This window comes from Tamandua tetradactyla, chromosome 3 (assembly GCF_023851605.1).
Source record: "Tamandua tetradactyla isolate mTamTet1 chromosome 3, mTamTet1.pri, whole genome shotgun sequence".
Classification (NCBI taxonomy): Eukaryota; Metazoa; Chordata; class Mammalia; order Pilosa; family Myrmecophagidae; genus Tamandua; species Tamandua tetradactyla.
In genome coordinates, this window is record NC_135329.1 from 23,747,019 (window position 1) to 23,769,329 (window position 22,311).

General features: G+C 48.9%; 1 protein-coding gene across 2 annotated transcripts; it reads left to right on the forward strand.

The window, feature by feature from the left end:
- The first annotated feature begins 427 nt into the window (after positions 1 to 427).
- On the forward strand, positions 428 to 21,971 carry RHOBTB2 (Rho related BTB domain containing 2). 2 transcript variants are annotated; one of them, XM_077152775.1, is made up of 10 exons: positions 428 to 715; positions 4,559 to 4,760; positions 5,434 to 5,537; positions 6,022 to 6,207; positions 6,837 to 7,855; positions 8,172 to 8,290; positions 12,472 to 12,622; positions 16,493 to 16,581; positions 17,465 to 17,570; positions 18,866 to 21,971. In XM_077152775.1, exons 2-10 carry the CDS (start codon positions 4,569 to 4,571, stop codon positions 19,081 to 19,083), a joined length of 2,184 nt encoding a protein of 727 aa, XP_077008890.1. In that variant the 5' UTR covers positions 428 to 715; positions 4,559 to 4,568; the 3' UTR covers positions 19,084 to 21,971. The 2 variants fall into 2 exon arrangements, with proteins under 2 accessions (XP_077008890.1, XP_077008891.1); XM_077152776.1 differs by lacking the exon at positions 428 to 715 and adding an exon at positions 4,218 to 4,239.
- The last annotated feature ends 340 nt before the right edge of the window (positions 21,972 to 22,311 follow it).

Consider the following 22,311-nt stretch of genomic DNA (forward strand, 5'->3'; position numbering starts at 1 on the left):
ATCCCCTTCTTTCCCCGCCCCGTCCCCGCCCCCTTGACCCCCTTCCACCAACGGAGCGCGGCGGTGGGCGGTGCCTGTCTCCGCAAACGTTCCGAGAGCGATTTCCTCCCCCCTTTTTTCCTTCCTTTTCTGTCTGTTTTTTTTTTCTTCTTTTTTTGTGAATGAAAAAAGGAGGTCGCGAGCGGTCCCCGGTACTGCAGCGCTAGACGTCTTCGCGGCACTGCATTTGGAAAGGACCCGGGCGCGTAGCAGTCGCAGCCTCGCCCCTCTTCCTCCACTCCTGCGCGCCGCCTCTCCCCTCGGCCACCGGAGAACCCGCGGCGGCGGCGGCGGCGCGGCCCAGCCGCCCGAGGTCTGACCGGCCGACGCGCAGCCCGCGATCCGGCGCCCGGGTCCCGCCCGCCGCGGCGGGCCCCACGTCTCCATGACATTGGGCGCCAGGTGCCCGGGGCGATGCTGAGACGGAAGAGGCGATGGCTGCAGTGCAGAGCGCCCGGCTGCCCCCGGTCCGCCGTCCGGCCTGGACTGCCCGGGCAGAGTTTCTGATCTAAAGCGACCCGGGCCCGGAGGCTGGAGCAGCAGCGCGGCAGCGGCGGCGGCAGCAGCGTCCTAACTTGCACGCAGGAGGGACCCCAGACATTTCACTAAAATGAGCGTGCTTAGCAGGAAGAGATGTGTTCCTTACACTAGAAATTACCCCGTCACATGTAGTGGTGTAAGTAAATGATTAATGTGTGCGATGGCCGGGCTGCCGGCAGTGTCTGGAAATGCGCCGCTTCGCCCTCCCGCTGCCTCCTGCCCCCTTGCTCGCCTGCTTGCCCCTCCTTATTTCCATCGGCTCCCGCTGCCCCCTCGGCTGTAGCGGCCACTGAGACAAACCTTTTCCGGGTTTTTTTTTCTTTCTTTCTCTTTTTTTGCCTAGGGGAAAGAAGATGACTTATTGTCTCGGTGTGTTGTACTTCTCCCCTTTCCCCATCTTAAATTTTTATTGTGTGTATGCACAGCGGCGTGTCAGGAAAAAAAGGTCTAGCGTGGTGAAAGTGTTTCCGTTAAAAATGAATGGAATTTGGGTGGTTCGCTCGTGGTTCGAGAGATGTTTCTTTCAGTCCAACCCCACTGCAGTCTGTGCAGTTGAGTTCTGGCAAACCTGCTGGGGAAAACCTTTAGCGTTGCTTGCCGATGTTTGCACATTTTAGGTTTGCGATGGCTTGAGCTGTGTTTAGGCTTGCATTGTTGTTAATATGACCGTCCAGGATCCCTTTGGGCCTTGCTTTCCGTGGGAGCTGGGCTGGATTCATCTCTCCATCACCCCGTATTACAATGTCAGCCACCCCAGTAGTAGCCTCTTTTAATTGGGAATCCACCCCTCTCTTTGGGCTTTTCTTCTTGATTCTCCCCTCCTATCCAGCCTCCTTAATTTTTACCTACATTTTCAGCATTTTCCTCCCTTTCACATTTTGTAAGATGCAGGATGTGGAATATTGGTTGCTAGGAGACAAGCCAGGCTCCTAGGGAGATTCTGTAGTTTCCTTGACAACCAGACTAGGGCAGCCACAGATGAACAAGCCTCCTATCAGCTGTGGGAGGGAAACGGGGGCTCTTCTGGGCTCTGCTCAGAGTGTGTGTAGGGGGGTGGGGGTGGAAATGGGAGCCCATGAGGGTTGTAGCTTACCTAAACACATTTTGGCCTGGACTGAGTACAAATTGCCAGGAGAGCAGTGGGTAGGAGGCTGCTTCTTTTTCTTTTTTTTGGGGGGGGGGGGGGGTTGAAGAAGAACCAGGGATTGTGGGGTGGGGGAGCCTCTCCCTGACTCTGGGATCAGGGAGATAAGGAAAAGAAAGCATTGTTTAAGGAGGTTAGTCAGGAGACTCAGAAGAAATGGGGATGAGGTGATTGTGAGGCAAAGTCTAGAGTCATGGAAGGTGGGAGTGCCAGAGGGGAAGGGTACGCAGAGAAGCATCCTGAGTGAGTTGTATCATCATACATGAGCAATTATACAGTAAAGTAGCAATATTCAGAGCAAAAAATTATGTTCCTGTTGGCATGTTCTCTCCTGTATAAGGTCCTCATTTCAAACAGGCCTGAATAGGCTGAGAGTTCTGCTGGCTTGATTGGGCCACTCAGTACCTTAAAGAGAGATATAATTACACATATAGATATGTAATCTAGTATTATATAATCCTGGCATTACATAAGAAGACAAATACCTATTTTCAGCCCAGATTCTCTTGGCCCCAAATTAACCAGGATTCAGGAAACTTTCTTCCGTAGCTCCCATCTCATACCCATTTTCCAGAAGGGGAGACTAATGCCCAGAAAAGTGAAATGATTTGCTGTTTTCTAGATACGACAATGAAGTTTGCCAGTCATGCGCGCAGGTGGAATGGTTGAGAATCATAAAAATGGGGAGGAAATCGAGGAGCAAGAAGGAGAAGCCACTTTAATCATAAAGTGGCTAAATGTGGATGGACACTGCTTGTTGGCGTCCTGGCATCATCTTTGATAGTGAGATGCTCCTGGAGTTAAGAATTGATGGCTCTGCCCTTTGCCTCCCTATTCCCTGGTTCTGCTTACAGACCTACATGCTCCTGCAATCTAAACTTGAGAAAAAAGTTCTCAGCTGCACATATTTGTATTTGGGAGTCTATGTGTTTTGTTTCTTACTCAATAAAACGGAAATCACAGCCCAGATGATTCTTGCCAGTGCCAGCACCTCCCTCAGCTTCCTGACTCTAGACCAGCAACTGTCAAGGTGGAGTTCCCAGTTCTCAGATCAGGAGAGAGAGCAGAGAAGAGCAAGATGGTGGCTAGAGTAATGGTTGCCTGCTGGGAGAGGGCGAGGCAGGGTGGAGGAGGGGAAGGAATGCTGCAGACAATTGCCCCTGGGGACTGGGGAGCAAGCTGCATGGAGACCCCTTGTTATGTAGGGTCCAGAGCCTATAAAATGCCAAGAAGCAGGAAGGGGTTTTCTCATTGAAAAGCCTTTGCTGCACTTTTTTGCTTTGGTGGCTGAGGTACTTCCAGTCACGCAAATTCCAGTTGCCATTGTTATGTGGATATTTTTCTGCATTCCTGCATGCTGGCATCCAGTTACAGCATGCAGGCAGCCTGACCGGAAGGGAACTTCTCTGTTGCTAGGTGGTGACCTGGCTCGTGGGCTGGATGGCTCAGCAGTGAGAGGGCCTGGTTGGCCTTCAGGGCTGCTGTGAGCTTAGCCTTTCATGGGGGAGGAAGGATTACTCCAGCCTGCCCCAGTCCCCAGACTATTTGCCATGCATGCAGGGAATGCGAGACAGGGCAGGTCGGTGGCCCTGGAGATCACCAGGCTTCATGGACACGCCTGCCCTGCTGCTCCTCACTAGTATCCCTTTACCCCAAGTCTCCCAGGAAGGTGAGTGTCAACTGGGAGGCTGCCAGTGAGAGCCCCCTTGAGCTGGGAGCCTCCTGCTGCCAGCTTTTTGAGCACTAACATGGCATTTTGACTACAGAATGGCCTGTTTGTTCATTTGAGCCATCCCTCTCTGTGGGGGGACAAGCCACTTCCCCTCTGTGCAGCACGGAAGGAAACTGAAGCAAGCACTTTCCCCAAAATCCAGGCCTACGTTTCTGACCCCCGCTTCCTCTAGCACCCCCATTATCCTGGTCGTCAACTTAGTAAGCATCCTCCCATAAGTGCCAGCTGTCTGGATGCTTCCAGTCTGAGAACCCCCCTCCCTACGAACACCCAGTACAGAAGGGGGCATAGCTCACTCTGCCTGAGACTGGGTGCAGGACGCTTGGAGGCGGCCCTGGGAGAAGGCCCAGCAGCCATGGAGTATATCAGCACAAGTCACAGCGCGTGCCTTGCCCCTCACCCCCAGCACAAAGTTGGGCCTGCAGCTGAGTGAGACCTGCAGGAAGCGTGACAGACCCTGAGGAGAGGAGGGGAGGCTTGCAGCCTGGGCAGGTGCATTCAGAAGCTCCTGAGCCTGGAGAGGCTGGGAAGAGGAAAGAATGCCTATCTGTGTAAAGAGGGCTGGGGTTGAAGGATGGAGGTGCACCCACCAAAGAGGTAGAGGGGAGAGGGGAGAGACCAGGAGAGCCTCTGCCTAGCTTTGACAAGTCCATTAAATTTTAAAGTGGCCCTGCCCTCCGGCATGCTGGGAAGGGGTGGGGACCTGGCCCCAACTCTGCTTCTCTCAGCTGTTTATTGTTCTGCCGCCACAGCCCTGCTGGGAGAAGAGGAGAGCAGATGATGAGTGAGCTTCCAGGGCAGACTCTTCTCTTTTGGGGAGAGTGGGGACAGGCCCAGGGTGGGGTCTGCTGTAGACCTCCCTTCATCCAGAAGCCCACCTGGAGGATGGTGGGAAGAGGAGCCAGAGAAGTGGGAATCTGGGGGAAATGTCCATCTCCGCCTGAATGTGGTGCCTATCTCCTCCGGGCTTCTGCAGGAAGACTGCCCAGAAAGTTGCCCACTGATTGAAGAGTGGGGAACCCTGGCAGAGGAGAGCTGTCGGGCCTGGCCTGTGGGGTGCTGGCCTGTGAAGTCCCTCTGACCCATTCCCTCTTCCCCCTCAGGTCCCAATTAATGGATTTTGACATGGATTATGAAAGGCCAAACGTAGAGACCATCAAGTGCGTTGTGGTCGGGGACAACGCCGTGGGCAAGACCAGGCTCATCTGTGCCCGGGCCTGCAATGCCACCCTCACGCAGTACCAGCTGCTCGCCACCCACGTGCCCACAGTCTGGGCCATCGACCAGTACCGGGTGTGCCAGGAGGTAAGGCCACCGAGCGGGGGGTCCATGCTGTGCATCTAGACTTCTTTCCGAGCCATAGCTGGTGTCTCCAAATGGTAGGCTGGGTTGAGCTCACTGAAGCCCCCCAGGGGTGGGGTGGGGGCAGCTGAAGAGGAAGGAGCCCCAGGAGAGAGGCCCGAAGTGGACCTGCCCCCTGGGAGAAGTCTTTGACTGTTTCTGTTTTGCAATGTTGAGCTAGTAACCGGAGCCAGAGTTTTGCCTGGGACATAACATCTTGAGTGATCACAACTCTAAGTATTGGGAGCACCGGATGGCTGGGGTTTTAGAGAGAAGGGAGCTGCAAGGGGGAAGAAGCTGCTGGCTTAGAGCAAAGGATTGGAGGCTTATAAACAAGATTTGCAGGGGAAGCAGGGAACTAGGCAGGCTGCCTACAAGAGCCCTTCCTGCACACAAAACCAACTGCACTGCTATGGTCTCTTCTACTTTAGTTCTACATAACTATTGTTATTGATGACACACAGATTTCACTTGGATAAAGCATGGGCAAGGCACACAGTGAGCCATAGCACTATGTCCAGTCCCCCAGTACTGCCTGGAACCCTTAGGGGTGGCATGGCACCCACCCTGAGCTGACATGCAGCTGGCCCCAAGAATTGTTGCCCTTATTTCCCACTCCCAACCCCCATCCTGACAGGTGCTGGAACGCTCCCGAGACGTGGTAGATGATGTCAGTGTCTCACTGCGCCTCTGGGACACCTTTGGAGACCACCACAAAGACCGTCGCTTTGCTTATGGGAGGTAGGGAAGGTCTGCTTTCCCAATGAGCTGCATAATGCTCTGAAATTGAAACTGGGAGGCAGGGGTGGAGAAAACAGGACCGGCAGAAGGTGAGGCAGTCAGGGGCCAGGGAAGGAATATGGGATCTGGAGTTAGGAGACCTGATTTGCATCCCAGCTCTGCCACTTATTAGCTATGGGATTTTGAGCAGCTAGGGAGCTGCCCTGAGATGATTTTCTCAGCTGTGAGATGGTAAAAATGGTCATTTCTGATTCACAAGATTGCTGTGAGGTCACAATGAGGGTTTTTGAAAGCTCTAAACTGCTATATAAATAGAGGTATTATTAGACTATGCTTTGTGTAGGATCATGTAGGCAGATGCATATGGTGGGCATGGGACCGTCTTGTGGAAGGCGGAGCAGAGTCTGCATGTGCTCCCTCATTCCAGGAGGCAATGACCTACTTCTGACTTTCTCTGCCCATAACTTCTCTCTCCTGCCCCCAGATCTGATGTGGTGGTTCTGTGTTTCTCCATTGCCAACCCTAATTCCCTGCACCATGTCAAGACCATGTGGTACCCAGAAATCAAGCACTTCTGTCCCCGAGCACCTGTCATCTTGGTGGGCTGCCAGCTGGACCTACGCTATGCCGACCTGGAGGCTGTCAATAGGGCCAGGCGACCCTTGGCTAGGTAGGGGGTGCTAGGGAGGGAAAATGATGAAAACAGGAGGGGCGGTTGAGTTACCACATTCCCTGCTCAGCCCTGAGGCAATCCCACTAAGCCTTACATCTCCCCCTCCATTTGGAAATAGCTCAAGGGTGTGCATTCATTCATTTATCTGTCCATTCATTCACATATCTATTGCATACCTACTGTGTGGGCAATACTGTGCTAAGCACTGTGAGAAAAGAGAGGAGCAGGTAGTCTCTTTTTATGAGACAGTCTGAAAATCTTGCAGGGAGATAAACTAAATATGTCAACATGTTAAATACCAATGTGAAACAATGCAAGCTATTGCCAATGAGGTAGATAATTCATACAACTGTTGCTTTTAGCTGGGGAGGTCACTGTGGATATGGAAGTCTTCCTGGACGCAGAGGGAACTGGAAGTAGAACTTGAGGGTCTGGTGGGATTTAGCTAGACAGAGGAGAAGGGGCAAAGGCTGTGGACACGAGCAAGACAGGAACAAGGACCACAGTAACAGATCCTGAGCAGAATCTCTCAGCCTGGAGGACAGCAGGCTCTGGAGAGCTGCTTCTCCCTGCACTGTGCCCTCCACTATCAACACATGTTTGATTTCCCTTTTTGAACCCTCCAGGCCCATCAAGCCCAATGAGATCCTTCCCCCAGAGAAGGGCCGGGAGGTGGCTAAGGAACTGGGCATCCCCTACTACGAGACCAGCGTGGTGGCCCAGTTCGGCATCAAGGATGTCTTTGACAATGCCATCCGGGCCGCTCTCATCTCCCGCCGACACCTGCAGTTTTGGAAGTCCCACCTCCGCAATGTGCAGCGGCCTCTGCTGCAGGCCCCCTTCCTGCCCCCAAAGCCACCGCCCCCCATCATCGTGGTGCCCGACGCCCCCTCCAGCAGTGAGGAGTGCCCCGCCCACCTCCTGGAGGACCCGCTCTGTGCGGACGTCATCCTGGTGCTGCAGGAGCGGGTGCGCATCTTTGCCCACAAGATCTACCTCTCCACCTCCTCCTCCAAGTTCTACGACCTATTCCTCATGGACCTGAGTGAGGGGGAGTTGGGGGGCCCCTCTGGGCCAGGGGGCCCCCGCCCAGAGGACCACCGGGGTCACTCTGATCAACAACACCACCATCACCACCACCACCACGGGCGGGACTTCCTGCTTCGGGCAGCCAGCTTTGACGTGTGCGAGAGCGTGGACGAGGGTGGGGGTTCTGGTCCTGCTGGACTCCGGGCCTCAACCAGTGATGGCATCTTACGGGGCAATGGGTCGGGGTACCTGCCAGGAAGGGGTCGAGTGCTCTCTTCCTGGAGCCGTGCTTTTGTGAGCATCCAGGAAGAGATGGCAGAAGATCCTCTGACCTACAAATCCCGGCTGATGGTGGTGGTAAAAATGGACAATTCCATCCAGCCAGGGCCCTTTCGGGCTGTTCTCAAGTACCTGTACACAGGGGAGCTGGATGAGAATGAGCGGGACCTCATGCACATTGCTCACATTGCCGAGCTGCTGGAGGTCTTTGACCTACGCATGATGGTGGCCAACATTCTCAATAATGAAGCCTTCATGAACCAGGAGATCACCAAGGCCTTCCATGTTCGCCGGACCAACCGGGTTAAGGAGTGCTTGGCCAAAGGCACCTTCTCAGGTATGGAACATGCTTAGGAAAGAACAGATGACCAGAAGGCAGGGGAATTCTTTCTAAGTAATTTCAGATGAGTTGGGGTTGGTCCACTTTGCATTCCAAATAGGTTTCAGCTTCTACTGTTGTGAAGAGATGGATTATCTGCTCTGAAGCCCCGTCTTCTAAGACTGAGAGCGTGGTTGTGCAGTGCTCACATCTTATGGGGAGAATGGCTTCAGAAGGTGGCTGGGTTGTCAGGGTTCAGAGACAACGCTTGGGATTGGTTATCCCACATTCTTTCACCATATCCTCATGCAATACCTCTTCTCTTTCTGGCTAGATGTGACCTTCATCCTAGATGATGGGACCATCAGTGCCCACAAGCCCCTGTTGATTTCCAGCTGTGATTGGATGGCTGCCATGTTTGGAGGCCCATTTGTGGAGAGTTCCACCAGGGAGGTGAGGCTGAGGATGGGAATGGATGGGAAGGAGAGAGAGATTTATACTTTTTGCATCTGAGGCATCTGTCATTTAATGATACTTTCTTCAGCACTGACTCTGTGCTAACCACATAATGATGGGTCCAAGAAAAGTTTATGAGATGGTTCCCATATCCAAGGATTTTATAATATACTTGGAGGGAGAGTTATAATAATATCTTAACATAAAAATACCACTTTTGTAGTTTGGAAAGCATTTTCAATATATATCTCATTTAATTCACACTATTCTTACATATACCATAGTGTTCCCACTTTATACATGAGAAAAATGAGGCCCTGAGAAGGTAAGTGACTGGCCCAAAGTGGTGTAAGTAGGAAGTAGAGTGGTTAGGAGCTAAACCCAGGACTTCTGATTCCTTGGCTCTTTCTACTGCACTGTTCTAGTTTGCGAGCTGCAGGAATGCAATATACCAGAAATGGAATGGCTCTTAAAAAGGGGAATTTAATAAGTTGCTCATTTACAGTTCTAAGCCCAAGAAAATGTCCCAATTAAAACAAGTCAATAGAAATGTCCAATCAAAGGCATCCATCCAGGGAAAGATACCTTGGTTCAAGAAGGCCAATGAAGTTCAGGGTTTCTCTCTCAAGTGGAAGGGCACATGGTAAACACAGTCAGAGTTTCTCTCTCTTCTGGAAGGGCACATGGCGAACACAACATCATCTGCTAGTTTCTTCTCCTGGCTTCCTGTTTCATGAAGCTCCCCGGATGGCGTTTTCCTTCTTCATCTCCAAAGGTCACTGGCTTGTAGGCTCTCTGCTTCTTGTGGCTGTGTCATTCTTCTCTGCTCTCTCTGAATCTCTCATTCTCCAAAATGTTTCCTCTTTTATAGGACTCTAGAAACTAATTAAGACCCGCCCAAATGGGTGGAGACATGTCATCACCTAACCCAGCTTAACAACCACTCTTGATTAAATCACATCTCCAGGGAGATTATTGAATTACAGCTTCAAACATACAGTATTGAATAGGGATTATTCTGCCATTATGAGATGGAATTTTGATTAGAACATGGCTTTTCTAGGGTCTATACATCCTTTCAAACTAGCACATTCCACCCTCTGGACCCTAAAAAAGATGTGTTTTTCCCCATATACAAAATACATTCATTCCACAACAATATCAGAGAACCTTGAACTATTCTAGCAACATTTCAAATACAAGATTAATACAAGATTAAAATTAGTACAAAGTCTCATCAAAGTTAGTTAAAGGCATGGACAGTCCTAAGGCAAAATTTTCTCCATTTGCTCTGGACCTGTAAAACTCAGAACAAGTTATTTGCTGCCAACAAAGAAAAGAGGAACATTCATAGGATACATATACCCATTTCCATAGGGAGGAAGGAACACAGGGGTCACTGGACCCAAGCAGTTTCGAAAACCGCAGTGCAAAGTCCATGAGATTTCAAAGTATGAGAGTCATTTATCTTCAGGGCTTTAGAAAGTGGCAGTCCTACCCTTTCTAAGAGCCTACTCAGAGGCCTGTCTCTCTCCAAACGCAACCTTGGGGGACATTGGGGAGACCACCTTTTTCTCGGCCCCACCCTCTCTAAGCATTGGGGCTGCACCCAGGCTCTCTGCCATCTCCGGGGCACACACTTAACACAACCATGTGGTTGCAGCCAGGCTCTCCACAAACCCCAAGGAGTGTGCTTCACTCTCTCCAAGGCCTGAGGTGGCATGACTCTTCCACTGCAACGAGCTGGAAGGCCCATCCTCTGCCTTCAGGGCAAATTCACCCTCTTCACGGGCTTGGGTGGGTCCACTCTCCAGGCCTGAGGCTTCTTGACTTCAGACCTCAGCTTCCATGGTTTTGCCTCTGAAGTTATTTTTCCTCCAGTGTGTTCCTTCTCTGAACTGCCCAGTTCAGACTGGCAGTGGCTTTGTTTATACAGGTACCACAGCACTCTCGTTGGCTTTCTATGCAGTAACCTTGGGTCATGCCCATCAGACATAAGGAGTTTCCACAAATCCTTCCTGGATAACGCCATGTCTGATCCTGGCTTTCTCTGAGATGGCTGACTGGTTCCACATCTGGTCAACTCCTCACGTGGGGCACTATTCTCTGGGGACTCCCTTCCTGGAAGCCCAGGATGTTCCAGGACATCAATTTCTGGTTTCTTTGTACTCAAGAGTTCAGTTTTCAGCTTATCTCTTTCCTGTCACATTTCACTATAAGCTACGAGGAGAAACCAGGCTGCACTTTCCACATCTAATTTGGAGATCTCTTCTGCTAAATATCCAAGTTCATGGCTTTTAAAATCTGCCTTCCAGTCAAAGCCACTAGTCAATTTTGCCAGATTATCTGCCATTTTAAAACAAGGCTCACTTTCCTTCCAATCTACAATAACGTGTGCCTCATCTCTGTCTAAAGCCTGGTCAGATGTATCTTTAGAGTCCACATTTCTACCAACAGTCTCTTCAAAGCATTCTAGGCCTTCTCTATCAGGCTTCTCACAACTCTTCCAGAATCTTCCCCTTATCCATTTAAAAAGCCATACCAACAGGTTTGATATTTGTAAAATGCAGCAGCAGCACCCCACTCTCTGGTACCAAAATCTGTTCTAAGCCTTTATTAGAAGTGTCTTCTCTCATCTGGAAGGGCACATGGCAAACACAGTGTCATCTGCTAGCTTCTTCTCCTGGCTTCCTGTTTCATGAAGCTCCCTGGGAGGCGTTTTCCTTCTTCATCTCCATAGCGCTGGCTGATGGACTCTCTGCTTCGTGGTGCTGCAGCATTCTCTGCTCTCTCTGAATCTCCAATCTCCAAAATGTTTCCTCTTTTATAGGACTCCAGAAACTAATCAAGACCCACCCAAATGGGTGGAGACATGTCATCACCTAACCCAGTTTAACAACCACTCTTGATTAAATCACATCTCCAGGGAGATTATCTAATTACAGCCTCAAACATACAGTATTGAATAGGGATTATTCTGCCATTATGAGATGGGATTTTGATTAAAACATGGCTTTTCTAGGGTCCATACATCCTTTCAAACCAGCACATGTACCCTGCTGGCTCTCTGACACATACAGATACATGAAACAAGTAGAAAAAATTCACTGTTGTCCCAAGCTAAATCTATCACCTTTACCTTAATCAGTGCCCCTCCAATTTACCATTTCTCTCCCTGACACCACTGCTTTCTCAGGCACCTAGACTAGAAAGCTCAGAATTGAACAAATCATAGCACTTAGATGGAAGGGGCCCGTCAATGTGTCCTTAGAAATATTTCTCTTAAGTCTACCCCCTTCTCTGCATTCTTCCAGCCAAGCTGAGTGGCCCAGGCCATAGCCCTTGGTGTTCTCCATCTTCTCTGAACTCTTGTAACATTGATTGTTTACTTTTCAGCCTTCTAGTTAATAAGACTACTTTGTACAGCTGCCTAAATGTTCTAAGTATCCACCTCTAGTTTTCCCAACTGGTCTGTAATTTTTTTTTTCTTTCTTTTTGAGGGACGAGCCTAGGGAAAGAAGTATTAGCAGTAGAAGGCTAAATGGAGGGATTGAGATTTGAGTTGGTCTCTGATCTTGAAGCAGGAATAGGATTTGGAACTAGAAACTCAGAGGCCCTAGGGACATATGAGCCCTAGGCACTTCTCAGTGCCATAAAAGCCAGTTTAAAAGCTCTAGCTGATTCCCAGGGCAGCCTGGAGAGGCTTGTGTTTGATGAGAAAGCAGTTTTGGTTGCCACGCTGCTCTGAAGAGATCCCGGAGGCCCAGACCAACAGCCTCAAGCAGCCAGAGAGAAGCCAGCTGGTGTTCAACTCTGCTCGTTCTCTACCCTTCTTTCACTGCTTTCTGCAGGAACCCGAGAGACCAGGGTGTGGGTTCAGGTGACTGAAAAGGACCCTTCCAAGCATCCTTCACTTCAGATCAGGTTCAGAGGGATGCCAGTAAGAATCCAGGTCCCTTTAAATGATATTAGAGCACTGTTCACAGTCCAGATTGCTGGTCTGGGAGGAAGGCCTCTGGAGATCCTCTGGGCAGGGGCAGGAGCACAGCTCTGGGAAGATTGTGTGCCTGCCACAGGCCAGATGGGTGGGCTGGGGCCTTTTGAGTTTCTCCATATTGGGCAATTGTTCCCTAAAGTGGAATTTCAGTGTTCCTGGGTGTCTGCCTTCCTTTCCCCAGGTGGTGTTTCCATACACAAGCAAGAGCTGCATGAGGGCAGTGCTGGAATACCTCTACACGGGCATGTTCACCTCCAGTCCTGACCTGGATGACATGAAACTCATCATCCTAGCCAACCGCCTCTGCTTGCCACACTTGGTTGCCCTCACAGGTAACAACCAGAGCACTCAGGGACTTCCCTGGAGGAGAAGTCAGGGAAATCCTGAGGTGTGATGATAGTTCATCTTTCACCTCACTTTTCTTAGGGGAGGTTGTGAGCACTAAGGGAATAAGTTTGCATAAAATGAAACCTGTTGGTACATATTAAGTTTTGGGGGAGGACACATTAAGATGTCAAGGAATGTGTGCAAGATGATTTATGGAGTCATTTTTTACGCTCTCTCCAAATGTTATTTCAGCCTGTTCTAGTTTGCTAGCTTCAGGAATGTGATACACCAGAAATGGAATGGCTTTTAAAAGGGGAGAATGTATTAAGTTGCTAGTTTACAGTTCTAAGGACATGAGAATGTCCCAATTAAAGCAAGTCTATAAAAATGTCCAAATTAAGGCACTCAAAGGTTACCTTCACTCAAGAAAAGCCAATGAAGTTCAGGGTTTCTCTCTCAACAGGAAAGGCAGATGGCAAACATGGTGATGTCTGCTAGCTTCCTCTCCAGGCTTCTTGTTTCATGAAGCCCCCCAGAGAGGCATTCATCTCCAAAAGTCCCTGGCTGCATGGGCTCTTGGCCTCATGACTCTCTCGTTGTTCTAAAAAGGGACTCTCCAAAATGTTTCCTCTTTAAAAGAATTCCATTAAACTAATCAAGACCTACCTGGAATGGGTAGAGTCACATCTCCCTTTAATCAAATTTGGTACCCACAGCTGGGTGAGTCACATCTCCATGGGAACAATCAAAAAGCTCCCAACCAGAAATATTGAATGAGGATTAAAGGACATGGTTTTTCTGGGGTCCACCATAGATTCAAACTGGCACACAGCCTAATAAGTGGTCTCCATTAGATAATAGTGGTTTATGTTCTCATCTGCTTGGCTTCACTCAAGCAAAGTTATACAAGCCATTTTGCATTTCTATCCATCTCTGCTGCTTCACCTTCTCCTTCTTTTCTTTCTCCTACTCCTTCTTTTTCTTCTTCCAGAAATAAAAAGCAAACATTGTTATCACTCTTAATTCTTGGAAAGGATTGTGAGAACCAGAGCTCAGATTTTAGAAAGAGCTATATTCTAGAGGCCCTCTGGGGTAAATGAGCACTGAGGCCATCAGGAAGCCAAGCAAGCTGGTGGCTGGGACCCGCGGGTAAAGGGAGTCTGGGCTGAGATCCAGGCTTCTGTCCATGTCAGAGTTGGTGATGATGGTGTTGGTGTTAGCATAGGTACCAGTGCTGGTGTTGATGTCAGAGTTAGTGTTGTAGGGAAGGTCTGGGGGCAGACAGGAACAGGGCTTAAGGTATTAAAACTGAGGTTCAGGAAAGTTCCTCAGAGGAGCTCGGGCTCTAGGCAGAATCTCAAGAAAGGGCTTCAGGTGGGAGGGGAAAACAGCCATCTAGTGATGGGAAATGAATTTTAAGGTGGGGCTTGGTCAAAGGAAGAAATCATTTATCAGAACTGAAATGTTAAGAGCTGAGCTTGCAGAGGGAGTCCAGAGGTGGTGACTGGGGGGACAGAGGGCTTTAGAGCAAGGAACAAGAGAGAGACAGCTCTAACAATATGTCATCCACTGCTGTCATGAAAAATGGTGTGGTCTTCCCAGAGCACATGAAACTGTTCAAGCTCTTGAACTCATAATTTCACTTTTGAAAACTATCTATTTCTAAAGAAATGACCCAAAGCAAAAAATATACAAAGATGTTTGTTTCATCATGGCAGGCAATTAGGAGCAAGTCAAATAAGCACCACTGATTAAGCATATCCAGTTAATTCTCACAGAGTAGCCATTAAAGATGTTAAACTGCACTGAACTATGGAAGGGCTTAGAGAAAATAATGTTGAATGACTTCCTGTGAACTGGTCCATACACACTAGAAAATGGAAACAAACATGTATCTGTGTACCTGGTTAAGAATCAGAGGAACGTGCCAAATATTGTGTAGTTGGTGAAGTTTTAAGTTTTTGTGAAGTATGCTTTCTATGAAGTTAATTCAAACTTAAAAAATTTTTATTGTTAAATATAACATAAACACATGACTGCATGAAACAAATGTTTAGCTTAATGAACTATCTAATCACTACCCATATCAGGAGCTAGAACCCTGCCAGCCTCACCAGAAGCCCCGACCTAACTGTGCCGATCACAGGTCTCCTTATGTCTAACTACTCTGCCAATGACACTTTTATGGTACTTTTTGTAGATTTACTTCCTAATTTTTCTTTATAGTTTCATCATTCAAGTGTGCATCCATAAACACTATAGCATGGTTTTGTTTTTCTACATGTCCTTTAAGTCTCTTTTAATCTATAGGTACTTTCTTATTTAAAAAGAAAAGTGTGCCCTTGGAGTTTGCATTTGTTGAAACCAAAACCACGATCTAGGTTTTGCTGATTGCACTTCTATAATATTGTTTAACATATTCCTCTGTCCTCTCTACTTCCCATAAATTGGTAGATGCATCCAGAGGCTACATCAGATTCATATTCTATTTTTTTTGGTAAGACTAATTCATAGATTGTTTCTGTTCTTTGTCAAGGCATATATTGTCTATTTTTCTTTCTTCTGGAGATGTTAGCAGATATCTAACTGCTTCTTTTTAATGGAATCTTTTAAAGGATTCCACTAAATTAATCAAGACCCACCTGGAATGGTTAATCAAAAGTTAATACCCACAACTGGTGCTAACTACATTAATTAATTCATTAATTCATTCATTAGGTACTACAAAATTAATTAATTCATTAATTCATTAGGTACTACAAAATGATGATATTCCAATTCAATCCTTCCTCATTTATTTGTGGGAAGACTTCTAAACAGAGAAACTTCTCACCTAGTTTGATAACCTAATGGTAAGGTTTATATAGAAAATGCAGGACAAATGCTCAGTTCCTTCCTTTTATTTACCAGTTTCAAGATAAAAACTCTGTTTTCTATCATCCTTGAAGGTGACCAGTTAGGTTTTTTTAAAAGTGTTGTTACAAACCCTTAGGCTTTACATGTACGTGATAGGTTTTAATTAATTGCAGTTATTCTTATTGAAGCTCAAACACTATACTCCATTTTTAGCTGGTTGGAGTCTCTTTGAGTTGCCTCCAGAGGCTTTCATAGCTTTCTTACTATCTGGAATGACAAGATGTTCCATGCTCATCATGTGCATTTCCTGCCATAGACCTAGAATCAATAATTTTTTTCCAAGAAGCTCTGGTTTCTTATAGTTGGAAACTGAAATGGCATTTCAAGACCATAATCTGAACACTAGGGAATGTCCATGGCTATTGGGTTGGTTATTGCATCTAAGGCCATTTCCATAAACATATTTATCTTTTTAAGGATAAAATTCCTTGTGATTTTAAACTGGTATTTCCAATTAAAATTCAGAACTAAAGGTGTTTATTTAACCTCTTCAATATAAATATTTTAAAGTAAAATGGAAGGTTAGCACAAAATTTGTTGCAAAATTTCAGTTAATACAAATAACTAGGCTTGATCGTAGTTCTAATTCATAATTTTCTGTTTTCAACAAAACTGAGGCCTTAAGACCTGTCAGTATCAGCGGCTGATTCCATTGGGAATTTACACCTTATGTATTCAGAATACTTGATGGGACTTGTATAATTTGAAGGATCCCCTTAGAGGACTCTAATCTCTTCTTTCAACCCCCACTCCTACTCCATGGGGAAAGTCTTGTTGTAATCCTGGTTTCCCAACTGGTGGGAAGAGACTAAACTGCCAGCAGCCTTTCCTGGCCTGTTGGGACTTGCCCGTGGCCCTGATCTCTCTTTGCCCTACAGCGAGCCCCTGCTGCGGGGTGTAAGTGAGTGCATGTCCATTCATGTGGTTCTTCAGCTGACTCCTGACTGTGTGTGTCACAGAGCAGTACACAGTGACCGGGCTGATGGAGGCAACCCAGATGATGGTGGACATTGATGGGGACGTCCTTGTGTTCCTGGAACTGGCTCAGGTATATTGGCAAGGAAAGGACTCTCCAAAATCCTCAACTCTTGGCTCTGTCTGTCCATTGGTAGTGAAAGGGAGGACTAGGAGGTGATGGGTAGAAAGTGGACCAGAAGTTAGACTTGGTTTCCAGCAGCACCACTCTGACTGGGGAGAGCCTACCTCATCCCCCTAGCTCAGAAGCAGCTAGAGAACTCTGTGACATGCCAAGAGGAGAGGAGAAGCTGACCATGGGAGGAGGGACTGAGACTTTAGGAACCATAGGGCAAGGGATGGAACACCCAGACTCTTGTTTAGACATGGCCTGTACCTACTAAGGGTTAGTTAAGGGCCATCCATGTAAAATTAACTGTCCCATCCACTTACTTTCAAACAAATAAGCATGCAAGCAAAATATCCCTTACAATGTCAGAAATTTTACCACTAATGAATAGTTTATATTAAAGCATGGCTGATTCAAGGCTTACAGACATACCTGGCAAGGTGAGCTTTCCAGTCCTGATTCTTAACACCTTAGTGTAGACTGCTTTGGACCCCTGGTGGGGAGGAGAAGGAAGTTATCAGGGTAAGGTCTGAGGAGGGTAGACATCATAGGAAGCCACAGTATGGGGCAAAGGATGTCCATAGTGTGAAGGCAGTATTTGTTACATGCAGGGCAGAGGCAAGGTGATAGGGTGCTGGGAGCAGCACCAAGGAACCAAAATCAAACATAGCTTCCTTATAATTAATTCTGTGTGTGGTTGCCTCTGGAGGTGAGCTTTTTATGACTACAGGGTCTTTGGCCAAGCAGCGCCAAAGCTTCAGCTCTGAGGACAACCGATACCTATCTGTGCAGACTCCCCCCACCTCCAGGGCGCCTCAGTACAGACACTCTTCTGTTCCATCTCCAGTTCCACTGTGCGTACCAGTTGGCTGACTGGTGCCTCCACCACATCTGCACCAACTACAACAACGTGTGCCGCAAGTTCCCCCGAGACATGAAGGCCATGTCCCCAGGTGAGCACCCAGGGCCTGCCTGAGCAAGACCCAAGTGTGGGTCCACTGTTCTGACTTGACCCCAGGGGAACCAGGGACAGCTTGGGATACAAAGGTGAAGCCAGCTGAGCAGAGAGGGACCAGGAGAAGCACTGGTCTGCAGGGCAGGAGTCCTGAGTTGTAGGTAGACTCTGCCACCAACCAGCTTGGGAACCTTGAACCACTCACCTCTACCTCTCTGGGCTTCTTCTTGAGGTATAAAGAGGTGTTGGATTAGAGATGGTATATTTTATACTTTTTTGATAAGAATTCCACAATAAGAAATATATTTTCTATTGTAACCTAGTACACATATAGGAAAAATGGAAATTTTTTTTTTTTTAGTGCTGCTCATGACCTGCTAAATTAGTTTGACAACCTAGTAATAGGAACAGCCCAGAGCTTGGACAAAAGCCATAGCCTGTGGCCCAGGGATACACAAACTCTGGGGTCTCTTGCATTTCCCTCTCTGCCTAATTGTTTTCTCAGGAGCCAGAGCCCAAAATGAACTGCACGGGTTCCAGGGAGAGGGTCACTGGCCTCCTTGATGGGTCTGCCATTGGGTGTTATTGGGAGTCTTCACTTTTGCTGCCTGGGCTCCCGTCACTCTGCTTTGACCGTCCTCCCTGCAGCCAGGTCCTGCAGTTCCCTACCAGTTCTCAACCTGTTCTCTCCTCCTTTTCCCAAACTTTCTGGTGTTTTCTTTCTAAAGCTCAGATCCAATTGTGTCATTCTCCTGTTTCCAAATCCTCCCACGGATCCCCATGCCTTCTAGAATAAGGTCCTGGGGTCTGACTCCGAAGTCCTCTCACAGCCAACCCTATCCCCTGCCCCCTTCTGGAAATATGTGGCTCTGGCCAGATGATTCTACTCCTATCCCCTGACCATGCGAATGCCTTCCTGAGGACACCTCTGTTCCCCTCTTCTCCTGCATTCTCTGTGTGAAGCTGTTTTATTCACAGCTACACATTAAGCCCCAGTTCAGATCTTTCCTTAGTCTTTGAAGAAAAACACCATTTTCTGCAGTGCCTTTCCACTGCACTGACATATCTTTAGCGAACTCTGAAACTAGAGTGGACGCTCCGTGCCAGGCCCAGGGCCAGGGGCTGACCCTTCATGGACCACAGGGGTCAGTGTGTATTGGGGGACTGAAGGCCTGCTAGGGGGGGCAGCGGGGTGGGGGGTGGGTGTCCTTGGCCCCCCTCTGTGCCCCAGGGCTCCTCTTGTGCCTTCTCTTGCCCCTCCTTCTAAGCAAGCCCTGCTGCATTCTGCTTCAGAAAACCAGGAGTATTTTGAGAAGCACCGGTGGCCACCGGTCTGGTACCTGAAGGAGGAGGATCACTACCAGCGAGCCCGGAAGGAGCGTGAGAAGGAAGACTATCTCCACCTGAAACGGCAGCCCAAGCGGCGATGGCTCTTCTGGAACGGCCCCTCCTCCCCTTCGTCTTCTGCGGCTGCCTCGTCCTCCCCTTCCTCCTCCTCGGCTGTGGTCTGAGATGCCTCCACCCTCTTCAGACCCTACTGCCGCTGTCCCCATCTGCCCTTGCCCCTCTGCTCTTCGGCATCGCCCCCTCCACCTTCCAGGGACAACGGGACCCACGAACCAGGACCCTCAAGGCGGACCTGTCCTCACCAGCCAACGTAGCTCGGCAAGAGAGGAGCCAGGCCCTGTGGAGGAGGACAGGGACCACCTCCAGACGTCCCCATTTCCACAGTGGGGCAGGAGACAACTGCTGGGAGACCTGGGGGCAGGGGAAGAGCCAACAGGGCTCTGGCATTGTATCTTTGAGTTTGAGAACCCTAGAGTTGAAGGGAACATCCTCTCAGCCCCAAGGTTCCAGGGCTTGTTTGTGTGGCTCGGTCTGTGCTATGGGCCAGGGAGGCAGTATCCCCCACCCCCGAGGAGGAGAAGGGAGCAGGAGAAGAGGGTCCTGCCTCACTTGGCCATGTTTTCCTACCAATAGACTTGAAAGTTTCAAATGTTTTGTGGGCATTTCCATTTGGAACCTACTCAAGTCCTCACTGGAGAAGTCAGGGTAGAAATTAGCCTCTAGAGCCCAACTCAAGGCTTCTAGATCTGGGGTACAGCTACAGGAGACCACAGGTGGAAGGGCTGCCATCCTACCAGCATCCCTACCAAGGCTGTAGATGATTCAGGCCTGATAATCCTAACCACGGGAACAGGTTGCTCAGAGCTCCAGGCTTAGAAGCAGTGCCTGAATGCAAAGATAAATGCTTCCCTCCCACTTCCCTCACCCCCTGACTTCCTAGAACCTCCCTCAGATTTGAGGATGAGAACCAGAGGGGACAACTGGGATAGGGGGAGGGGAATGGAAGGGAGTTCATGGGAGTACATGCCCAGCAATCCCGAACTCCTCTGGGCCCCTTCCCTGCCTCTGGTTAGCACTGCATTTTTGGGGGTGGGGCAAAATTAGCAAAAAAAAAAAAAACAACCCAAACCAAAAACAAAAAAACAGAACTTAAAACAAAAATTACCCTAACAGAAACACTTTATCCTTTTTACCCCTAGAGAATGACAAACAAAAAAAGATGCTGTATAGCTTACATTTTTTGTAAGATCAAACAGGTCCCCATGATGATAAGACAAAAGTTTGAGCTGTAGAATCAATTCCAGTGGCTTTCAGGAAGGAAACTGTCACCTTCCCTGCCTGAGAATGCTGCGGCCCTGCTGGGCTGGCTCCGAGGAGCAGCGTAAGGACTTGGCCGGTAACATACCGGAGGTTTATGGGGTGGGGAGTGAGTCCCACTCGGGGCTTGAACACAGCGTTGTCCGGCAGCCTTTGCCCGCCATAAGAAGGCATGTTATCTCCTTTACGGCAACAGGAGGTCCCTTTGATACTTGTCATGTGGGGGTTGGGGTGTGGGTCAAGTGTCAGGATAAAGGCCCCTTGAGCTGGAGAATAGAGCTGCTGTCATGAAGGATCTCAGATGTAGAGCCCTACCCACTGCTGGTTTGGAGAAGACGGTAGGAGATAAAGGGGGGAATTGAGCAGAAGCAAAAGCAAGGATCAGAGAAGATCGAGTGAGTCTTAGGATGGTAGAAGATCACAACAGCAGCTTACTGCCCCGGTCAGGCAAAAGCTGGGCCGGAACTGATCCCTTCCCTACTTTCTGGCCTGACCTATTCTTTGCCCCTCAAGCCCTTTTTAGACTTTGAAGGCCAGGCCCCACCACTGAAGGGCAGCCGGGGCAGCACGGCCATGTGGGCACACAGCTCAGGGGGCCCCTGGGCTGAGAAAGACACTGAAAGAGAAAAGACTGGCTCTCCGTCCCAGGTCCAGCTGGGGCTCCACCACCAAAATTCTGATTAGGTCAAGGATAGAGTAAGCCTAGGATAAAGGCAATCTCTGCCACGGTTTTGTGATATCGATACTGATACCAAGAGATTTCAGGTTAAATTGATTTCAGGAGAAGGAGCAGCAGGTGGCAGGCGGAGCAGGTCTAAAGTGGCTGAAGTCCAGTGTTTGGTGAGTCCGAGATGCCACCGAGGCATGGCTGCTTCCCCACTGAAAGTCCTTCTCTAGGACTTGCTGCCCTCCACTGGCTGGTCAGCTTTCCTGCAGGCCACCAAGAGCTCAAGTAACTACGCCCCAGGGTGATAGGAGAGAGCAGTTGCAGGAGCAGGAAGGGAGAGACTCAGGGGTGATGCACAGAGCACCCCGAGGGTAGTGCAGTGCTGCATCCACATTGTTCATCAGGGGGAGGGGTGCAGAGGCAGCTGCCCAGCCAGGCTCGCAGTGTCTCAGGAAGTGCAGGTGAGTAAGAGAGCTGGCCATAAACAAGGGGAAGGGAAATGGTTCTCCCAGGCACCTGCAGGGCTGAGCCGTCAGGGGCCACTGACCAGGAGGGAGGAGAGGCCAGTGGGGGAGAGAAAGTGCAGGTTGGCTGAGGAGTTGGAGGAAGCCCACGGGATCATGGCCGCAGACCCACCCCAGCAGCCGGGACCAGCGAACCCCTCAGGGACCCACTGCCCCTTCCCCAACAGCTGTCAGAGCCAGTCCACACCGCACTGGGGCACAGCAGCCCCAGGTGCCACCCAGAGAAACCACCCTTGGAAGGTACGGGTGAGCCAGGCCAAAGCTGGTATCTGCTCTCCCCAGAAGGGAAGGGCAGGCAGGAGGGGGAGGAGGTGCTGAATTCCTATCCCCCATGAACCTGGCACTTGGAAATCTGGGGATCAAAAGCATGAAACCCACCCATGCAGGGCAGGCCAGAAGGTATCAAGAGAGAAAGGAAGAGAGTTCCAGAGCAAGAAAGTATGGGGAGAATGTAATGGAGGAGAAAAAAAAACTTTTTATATAAGGTTTCATATTTAATTTGGTCATGAATTCATAAATACATAAGTATTTTGTACCTACCGGCCTTCCTTGTATTGTCTGATATTACCAACAAATTCCTCAAAGAAGGGATCTTCCGCTGGGGAGAACAAGAAAGGGTTCTCCACCATTAAAGAAATATCACATGCCAGGTACCATTTGGACTGGGGATGGAGTATAAAACAAGACATTTTCATGCTTTGAAGAAAACTTACTTTCTGTGAAAGATATTCAGTAAACGAATAAACATGACAAACACTGACAAGGCCAATACATTAGATGAGCAGTCAAGAAAGTTCCCTGAGAAAGAGATGGGAGCCAAAATACATGGTATTGGTTCCTCTAGAACTCAACAGTTATCTAATCCTGATTGAGCTCAAAGTACA

Excerpts from the sequence above, each read along its gene's own strand:
- RHOBTB2 (XM_077152775.1), top strand. The coding sequence starts at position 4,569 with ATGGATTTTGACATGGATTATGAAAGGCCAAACGTAGAGACCATCAAG. Across the intron at positions 7,856-8,171 it reads GGCCAAAGGCACCTTCTCAG|ATGTGACCTTCATCCTAGAT; the intron begins GTATGGAACATG and ends CTTTCTGGCTAG. Across the intron at positions 12,623-16,492 it reads ACACTTGGTTGCCCTCACAG|AGCAGTACACAGTGACCGGG; the intron begins GTAACAACCAGA and ends TGTGTGTCACAG.